Raw genomic sequence first — 9,931 nt, forward strand, 5'->3', positions numbered from 1 at the left:
ATACATTCAGAATTGAACTGCAAATGAAAGAAAAAAATTGTTTATTCCTTATAAAGCCATACCAAATTAATCTCTGTTTGACTCCATAATATAAGCATCTTTTCTAAGGCTTGCTATTTTATGAGAAGTAAATAAAGGTAAATAATGTACAATATAAGCATTCCACTGAACAAGCTAAAACAACTTGCCTAAGCACATTTTATTAATCATAAAACTTCTCTTAAAGACATTTAAAACTATAGCACACAAGATTCTTAATTGGGCTCAGGACCATGCAGGCTGACAGCCACAAGGACAAACACATACCCTTAATAATCGATTCAGCTGCATACAGATCCCGCTTGTAGGTCACCTAAAGGACAGACAAGCCTCATTAGATTTAACACGGCAGGGAGGAATGTGAAACCAATAAAACAATGTCCTGAAGGCAATTCTTCACATTCGAAATACCATAAACAAATGGTATTGTCAATTCCTTAATTCTGGTAAAATATCACTGGCAAGTCATGAGAACGGAAGTTGCAGATTTTATCAGAGACCAGAAACCTTTTTTTAAATACTTAAATCTGCTTAGAACTCACTTGAAACCTAAGACTGTTTTTAACCCTTTGAAAAATTACAAAAAACATGATATTGCATCTATGTTCACATATCCATTCCACTGTTATTTTATTTGTGGAATAGATTCATTCTTTACAGAGTTTGTGATCATAAGAATGGCAGCCAGAGAGAAGCCTCATTATTTCTTTTACTTATATAGGTGTGATTTTTCAGTAGTGCAAGACTAGTACTGTTAATGAGAGTCCAACTAATCAGTGGAAATCAGTAAGACTATAGTAGGCTTTGTAAGAGATTTCAGAGGATTAAAAACCATCAAGATCTCCTTGAAGACATTTATCAGATCAAGTTAGATGGACAACAACATGCTGAATATTTACTTGGTACTTGCAAAAAACATCTTTCATATCTGCCTTTGTACCCTCATGGTAGTTGACAGTCCCAGAATTAGGTTGTGCAAATAAGGTAACAGAAAACTAAAGACAGCATCTACACAAGACATTAACAGTCTTTGCTATCAATATCTTTACAACGACATGAACGAGTGTAAGAAAAACTCCTAAATATTTAGTTTTGGTTTTACTGTAACTTTCTTTAATGTTAAGTACAATACTACTTGATTTTCTGCATTTCTTTCAAGTTTGAAAAACTTTTTTTTTTTTTTAAATGGCGTGAACAGGATTCCAAAAAGCTTTCATGCAGCAAAGTAAATCTTATAGCAGAAACATATCATTATAGGTATTCACATTTTCGTCTGCAGGTAAATGATTATTTAAGATAAGGATTCTTACAACTGCTTTCCTTTCCACCTCACACATTAAGCAATGTATTGTAGTCACAAACAGGTTAATAATTGTATTACCTTGCACATTACTCATCATTTCTGCATAGATTTATGTTCTTCTAAAACTAAAAAATAACTAACTTCCCTACAGCTTGTCCTGCAGAAGCCACCAGAGAATGAACATAGTCTGAGAAATCTTAGGTGTCTGAGTTTACATACTGCTGGAAAGAATCGATGTTTTGAATTTAAACGCAAGGATAAACAATTATCCAGTGATCAGTTTTGTTGCAAGGCTTCTTTTTTACTCCCTGTTTCTAGAGAATTTTGCACTGAACTTTCAGTAAACCTACAGCAGATTACCATCTAAGAACCTTTCAAGAAACAAGCCTATCTAAGCTCTTTCTGGAGTGGTCTCACCTACACTAAGGATCACGGTCTCCTTTAGATGCAAAGCTATTTTTATATAGTCTGAGTTTAAAAAGAAGTTACTTCATAAAGTAGGCTCAGTCTTCAAAAAAACAGTTCAGAAGAATAAAAAAATTGAGAATGAACCTTTAAAATCACTTCTGAAATTCAGAGCCAGACATCAGCAAATACTTTAGGGTGGTTTCCTAGAGAAATAAGCCATCTGAGACCATACTGCGGTACTCATACATATTTCTTTCATAATCTTTGATCCTCTAAGCTAATTTCAGATTCAAGCTCTTATAAGCTTTATGAAAATAGTGAAGTTGACAGAGAGAAAAACTGCCAGCTACCACAGGTGACCACCACTTACCAGTCAGGGAGGGAGGAATTCTCTACACCTCTTTCAATATTGAGTAAGATGCTAAATCCAACCAAAGTTTCACTTAAGGTATGGATGTTCATAATGCCTCTGGATTTTCTTGTGTTAAGAGGTGTTCTTCAATTTACATGAGATTTATTCAAAAGGCAAATAACCACAAGAGAGACACCCTTTGGTTTAATTCTATCAATAGTTTTAGAATTACTTTGTTTTGAAGAACTTTTAAGGCTAGTCAACACAGCAGTTCATTGTCCTGAGCAGCTATATTGCTTCATCTCTAGTTTCACTAGAGTAGATTTGCATTCCAGGCTCACCCCAGTCAGAATCAATCTACATCTAGCCAAATCAATCTGGAAAAAAGTAAGATGGCACTCTCCACTCTTGCAGTCCAGGGCAGGTACAAAAATTGCAGTGGAAAAAGAATAAGCAAGAAAAATTACTCACAAGAGGTCTCTCTCACTTTGCGTAAGAGAGATACTCTACCTCATCCCTTTCTGGTTTGTTTGGTTTTTATTTCTAAATCATGTTTCTAAGATAAATCTCTATGTACTTAGCAAATTACCACTTAATCCTCTGTTTCTCTAGACCTTCTCTGTTTACCAACAGTTGCACAGAGCTTGAGTCCAGATTTGACCATAATATTCTAGATGTACTTATAATACTGGAACATCTCTGTTCTAATGTCATATTCTTGTGTCTACACCCGGGGTTGACATAAAGCATTTTGGCCACGTTTGCTATCTTCTATGATTCCTACACCACTTTCAAAGTCACTGCCTTCCTAGAACAATTCTCTAAATATAGGCTATACTTTGTTTTGTTTCTAAAACACTTCTTTATATTTTGCTTCAATGAAAAGCATAACTTTTGTTTAAATTGTTTGACAAGCAATCCTTTATCATCAAGTTACTTCCAATCAATTATATTTTTATTTAAAAATCTTTAAATCTCTCTGTCTGCAATCTTTCAGACGTGTTAAATAGCTTAGAGACAATAAAAGTTTCTGCAGAACTGTATGTGGTAAGAATTATCTTTTGAAATATCAGTTATCTATTTTTTAATCTATTTAATGAGGACTAGTACAATTATAGTCACCCTATTTTTAATTAAGTCAAACTTTTGCCAACAGTACATTGTACCAGCACTATCATCTTTGCCAGCCAAGACTATAATCTTGTAAAAAAGGCTATGTCAATTTAACAAAATAATTTCCATGTTTGTTGATATTACATTAGTCTCTTAACTCTTGATTAATCGAGTTCTGCCTGTAGCAGCGTACCCTTTTGTTTTGTTGACCAGTATCAAAATCATAGGCTTCTAATTACTCAGATTCTCTCTCTTCAAGGGACAACATTATTTTTCACTTAGCCCTCTTGAGTATCTAGTGTTCTAACATTTTCTGAACGTTATTGCTGCAATCCAGAATATTGCTAAGCCACATACTGAAATTCAACACAAGTACCTTACTATCACAGAAAACCATGAAACCATTGTCTGCTTATTTGGCAAAGGTAGAATAGCCTTAGTAAACTTTTCTCTACTGTCCCTTATAATAAACAACCTACCTATTCAGTAAAGCTTCAAAAATCATCAGACAAGGGTGAGTTTGTTTTCCTGCGTCCCCATCTCCCTGTTGTCAGACTGCAATTTTTCACTGCCTAAGAAGATGCTAATTTAAAAGTTCCCCAAAGTTATTTCCATTTAACGTTTAAAAGTCTAAGAGATTTAGATTGACAAAGTATTTACAAAACTGTACAATAAAGGCAAAACATAACTTTTTACCAAACAAATACAATAAAGTTATGATTGGACATACACAAAATGCAGTGCATTTAATTTAAGTATTTCCCTTAGTTATACTAAGGTATCATACAGATCTCCTTTACAGGAGATATTTTTGCAGGATTAGAAAATACCGTGCTTCTAGAAATGTTGAGGATTTTTTGCACTATCAGCATTAAGTCTTTAAATGCCTATCAATCTTTTTAAAATGTTCTTACAATGCAGTTTTCATCTGCTTTATACACACACAATTACACAATTACTTTCTGTTACATTATTTTACACTTTAAGAGAATATTGCCCCAGAACTTTTAAAGTCATTTTGTTTCAAAGGTGTCAGTCACAGAGAAGCTGAAATTGTGGTGTTGGTAGTGCCATTCTGTTTCCTTTTTTTGTCACCCAGATCCTAAATATCTTATAAACAGTTACATAATAATTACATTTATAATAGAACATACAAATATTTCTAACACTGACATAATTTTAATGTTCCTGCCTTCTTCTTGTCACTACAAAGAATGATTTTAATTTTGTAATTTGTTATCAGTAAGTAAACAAATTATCTCTTGCTTAGCTCCAACAGTAAGAGACTTAGATATATTACTTTTTATACTGCACTATAAGAAGGCAGCACTCAGGCAGAACAATTAATTCAAGAAAACAACGTAAATGCCCACATAAGTAACTTTTTTCCACAGCTTTGAGTCATTTAATGTTATGTAGATTGTGTGCCCAATAAATAAACTGAATTTTAATAAATATTGGATCTGCTTTTTAAAGATTCAAGGTCTACAAACAAAGAAACTGGTTTGTAATACATAGACTTCAGAAGCTGTACTCCACCTGTTAAGTGACTGCAGCTTTTCTTTTACACATCCTCTGAAACTTCAACAGAACAATGATTATTTATCTCAGTTCTCATTTATGTATATGGAACATCTTTTTACCTCATGTTGAAAAAAAAAAAGACTGAAGGCATTGGGAGCACATCAGTCCTTGGCATATGAAATATAATTTATCTCAGCTTTGAAAAAAAAACAAAAACAAACACAAAAAAGACCAAAAAACCCCCCAACATATTACGAAATACATTATTATGACAGCTAAGAAAAGACAGCTCTGCTTCTGAAAGGTAAAGCAACGAGCAGTAATAGCTCCTAATCATTTCGCAGGTAAGCATCACTTGAGAAAATTGGCAGTCTTCTGCACTTCAAACTGCACAGACTGAGCATGAGTGTTTAATGGAACTGCTCCAAGTCACCTGCCAAACATCCCAGTACAGAGCCACAATACCAGGGTGTTATCCAAGCAGGAAGGAGCAATCTTCCTCTGTAGCCTCTAATCTGAGTATCTGCTGCAGAAGCAAGTTATTATTTTACAAATGTCGTCCTTTTTATGCTTTTGACTTTGAATGTCTTCATAAGCTACAGAAGACATCAATGACTTTTAGATACAAAATAAGATAGGCAATAGGATGTGAAAAGATGTAGGTACTTTAAAGACATGGCACCACCATCTTTGTGTACACTATATTTACTGTATTTGCTGCTTTGCACTGCCTGCAGCACAGTATCTGCACATAAATAGGTGCTGTTGCTACTGTCACGCATGTACAATACCATCAACCCTGAGACTCTGTGGTGGGTTAACCCTGGCTGGACAACAAGTGTCCACTAAAGCTGCTCTATCACCCACTCTCCTCAGGTAGACAGGGGAGAGAAAATAAAATGAAAGGCTCTCGGGTCAAAATAAGGACAGAGGAAGATCACTCAGCAATTACTGTCACAGGCAAAGCTGACTCATCTCGGGGATATTAATGTAATTTATTGCCAATAAAATCAGAGTAGGGTAATGAGAAATAAAACCAAATCTTAAAAGGCCTTTCCATCACCAGTCCCTTCTTTCTGGACTCAACTTCATTCCTGATTTCTCTACCTCCTTCCCACAAGAAGCACAGGTGAATTGGCAATGTGCGTTGTGGTCAGTTCATCGCACATCGTCTCTGCTGCTTCTTGCTCGTCACACTCTTCCCCTGCTCCAGCATGGGGTCCCACCTATGGGAGACAGTCCTCCACAAACTTCTCCAATGTCAGTCCGTCCCATGGGCTGCAGTTCTTCAGGAAATGCTCCAGAATGAGTCCTTCCCATGGAGTGCAGTCCTTCAGGAACAGACTGCTCCAGCATGGGTCCCCCGCGAGGTCACAAGTCCTGGCAGCAAACCTGCCCCAGTGTGGCCTCCTACCTCCACAGGTTCACAGGTCCTGCCAGGAGCCTGCTCCAGAGCAGACTTTCCACAGGGTCACAGTTTCTTTTGGATGTATCCACCTGCTCCACCATTAACCTCCATGGACTAAAGGTCGACAACCTGCCTCTCCGTGGTCTTCACCACAGGCTGCAAGGGTTATCTCTGTTCTGGCACCTGCCCGGGTGTGCCTCCCTCCCTCCACAGGTTCACAGGTCCTGCCAGGAGCCTGCTCCAGAGCAGACTTTCCACAGGGTCACAGTTTCTTTTGGATGTATCCACCTGCTCCACCATTAACCTCCATGGACTAAAGGTCGACAACCTGCCTCTCCGTGGTCTTCACCACAGGCTGCAAGGGTTATCTCTGTTCTGGCACCTGGAGCACCTCCTCCCCCTCCTTCTTCACTGACCTTGGTATCTGCAGAGTTGTTTCTCACATATTCTCACTCCTCTCTCCCAGCTGCTGTTATCCAGGGTTTTTTATTTCCCTTCTTAAATATATTATCACTGAGTTGCTACCACCATTGGCTGATCGGCTTGGCCTTGGCCAGCAGCATGTCTGTCTTGGAGCTGTCTGGCATTGGCTCTGTCAGACATATGGAAAGCCTCTAGCAGCTTCTTACAGAAGCCACCCCTGTAGGCACCCCACTACCAAAATCTTGCCAGGCTCTATCACCTGCACCACAGTATTCTCAGCTTTTCTACCTGAATCTCCTTCTCCATTACATCCTTCAATTTGTCATGAGCTAAAAAAATTCCCTGTTCTACATCCAAGAAGGATCTCATTCTTCACATTATCATTTTCCACGTGTTTACAGGCCTCTTTACAGTTCAGTGCTACCGCAATGGGTCCCACACGCTATAAAGTTAATAGCATGAGGATTAAATTTCACCAATGTTGGAGTGGCAGTAACACTTCAGCAATTCTCTTTTAAAATGGAGATGTGCACAAGCTCGAGTCTGAAATGTAACTAGAGGTTTGTTACCAGTGCTGTTCCTCAGGAGCTGATACTGGGGACAATACTGTCTAATATCTTTATTAATAACCTGGGAAAGGGGAAATACCATCAGCAAACTAGTAGATGGCAACAAATGGGGAAGTATTCAATACGCTCAATGGTACACCACTCATTTAGAGGGATCCCAAATGGCTGAAGAGGCTGATAGAAACCTTGTGAAATATAACGAACAGAAATAGAGCATCCTGCATCTGGGACCGAATAACCCTGTGCAACAGTCCATACTGACAGTAAAATACAGAAAACAGCTTTGCCGAAAAGGACCTTCTGGACAAGCTGAGCATGAGTCAGCAGTGTATAGCAGTGCAGAAAAGGAGTCCAGCTGACTGGGCTGTACCACTAAGGAAGTAGACTTCATTACAGGGAATACAGGGATTAATACCAGAATACTGTTTCTAGTTTTGGGCTTCCCAGTACAATACAATGAGGAACAGGAGGAAGCCCAGCAGAGGGCTGCTAAGATTGTGTGAGAGAACTTGGCTTCTTCGGCCTGAGGAACAGAAGATGAAGGGTGGGGAAGTGTCATAATTAATGGCCATAGAGAAAAGTAAACTGGACTTTTCTTGTAGATGTTTCTGTTGGCTTTTCATCTTTTCCCAATGCAAGAGACAGCAAGGGAACTGCTGATCAAATATTACGAGAAAAGTCTCTTCCATACAGAGGAATATGGACTGGAACTTTTTTCCCCTCGCGGAGTCTGTGAAATTTCCATTCTTGGAGATACTCAAAACTCAATCGCACAAGACCCTGCACAGCCTAATCTAACTTGGCCCTACTTTCAGCAAGGTGTTGGAGCAGATGACATCTAAATATTTCCTTCAGTGTCAATTATTCTGACATTCTCAATCAAAAGACTACATTTCATCTACTGGGCATCAGTAGTATCACTATTTAAATATTCTAAAGAACTAAACAGACATTATAAAGAACTAAATGAACATTATGGGTATATTTTGTTATACTCCATGTAAGTATCATGCTTTGTAATGAGAACAATGATATCATCCAAAAAATGATTTAATGCAAATATGCATGACATAATCTGTCACTGAGAAGACTGAATATGAAGACAGACAATATCTGTGTATCTTTAAGAATGACTATGTCCTCAGAAAGATATTGGAATAAGTTGCTGTATGCAACCGCTTAAGTAAATTTTGCTGCTAAATTGCACAGGGCAGTTGCACTGCAGTCATCTTTCTGTATAAGATTTACTGACTTATTATTAGAAATTGTACCCCATTTGAGAAAATGCACTTGCCAAAGACATGTGGAGCAATTTGAGCTGCTTACAAATCTGGTAGTGTGATAATGAATAAAATACATAAAAACAGAAACACATAATTGCATGACACAACAGCTACTCAGAAAAAATAATGTCCTACAACTAAAAATAATAAAATGGGATACTTTTAAGCAGCAGGGATGTATCCTTTGGCACCTGTATACACACCTGCTTTGTCAGTCATCAAGAACCTATAGATTATCAGGCAAGAGAAATAATATCTAAAAAATTTTAAAAGATTGTTTGAAGAGGTCTTAAATATTACGTTGTTACTGAACATAGTCAACGGCTCTGAAAATCAAACTATTGTTAGCCAGGAACTTGGCATCAGAGAAAAAGTGATATCCTCATAGAAAAAGGGGAAGAAAATAGACAAAAGGTATAGAAATAGGAGAAGGCGGCTCACCTCATGGAAGAATGTTCTTAGTTTTAGGGATTATGGATTCATAGTTTACAGATTCCTAGGTTACTCAAGTACCTAGCTGGTTTTCCCACTTCTAGATAGATACTGTCTTCATTGATTATTTTAGGTAACATCTGACTAAGTCTGTCTACAACAATGAGGTCTAAAAAAAGCTCATGATAATCCCAGAACAATTCTGAAACTTGGAAGAAAAAAGCCTAACTATTACAATTGAAAATACATCTGATTTTTATGGCAATATGCAAATTTCATTAATTTTAAGAGATATATAAAAAGCAGATATTATTGACTTTACCTTCCAGAGGTCAGCTGGTCCTTCGACAAGTCTGGCATTTGTTTTACAGTATTTCAGAGCCAAATGCAAACATTCAGTTCCATAATCCAGGTCATAGTCTGTGCACTGTAGTAATTAAAAAAAATATACTCAATTAGTCTTAAAGAAATCATACTTTTAAGCAATTACAGATTTTCTTTCATTAATTAAACCTTGCATGTCAACAGTTCCGCCCAGAATAATACATGCTGAAGAAGGTAGGTACATTCAGGATGTAACAGAAATAAAACCCTTCTTAGAAGCTTACATCAAATTCTAGCTATCCAGCAAAGTATTACAGAAGTAAATAAAAATTTTAAAAGTACAAATTAATTTAATTAGGTTCTGCAAGTATCCTGCTACACCGTTACGTTAGTAAACAACCTTTATGTTGTTTACTAAATCAATGAGAAGTTACAGGTATAAAAAGAAATTTTCATGGAGTTGAGGGATCACCAAAAGAAATCATCAGCCTTCTAGTGACAAAATTCTAGACTATGGGAACAAGTTCTACAATAAATTGTAGAAGCATGACACTCCAAATGCCTTGTTTGTTTAGGGTTTTGCTACTTCAAAAAAGGATGGTAGTAACTAAGAACCTCTGTATTCCCTACATGTTTCCCTCTCTATTTTTCTCCAGTCATGTGAACACAAAATAGCAAAGTTTGATGCTGCTCTGAGTTTTCCAGATTTAAAAAAAACCAAACAACTCCTGTCAAGGGTCGAGGGACCGAGGT

The 9,931-nt window shown here is 37.1% G+C and overlaps 1 protein-coding gene across 1 annotated transcript in view; it reads right to left on the reverse strand.

The window, feature by feature from the left end:
- ISPD (isoprenoid synthase domain containing) overlaps positions 1 to 9,281 on the reverse strand; it is a gene marked incomplete at its 5' end in the record, with an annotated part of 75,325 nt that extends 66,044 nt beyond the window's left edge. The window contains 2 exons of the mRNA XM_010136661.1: positions 307 to 352; positions 9,177 to 9,281. Of these exons, the coding sequence (XP_010134963.1) occupies positions 307 to 352; positions 9,177 to 9,281 (151 nt within the window). The remainder of the gene's footprint in view (positions 1 to 306; positions 353 to 9,176) is intronic.
- Between the last annotated feature and the right edge of the window lie 650 nt (positions 9,282 to 9,931).

Source organism: Buceros rhinoceros, unplaced genomic scaffold (genome assembly GCF_000710305.1).
Source record: "Buceros rhinoceros silvestris isolate BGI_N320 unplaced genomic scaffold, ASM71030v1 scaffold5485, whole genome shotgun sequence".
Classification (NCBI taxonomy): domain Eukaryota; kingdom Metazoa; phylum Chordata; class Aves; order Bucerotiformes; family Bucerotidae; genus Buceros; species Buceros rhinoceros.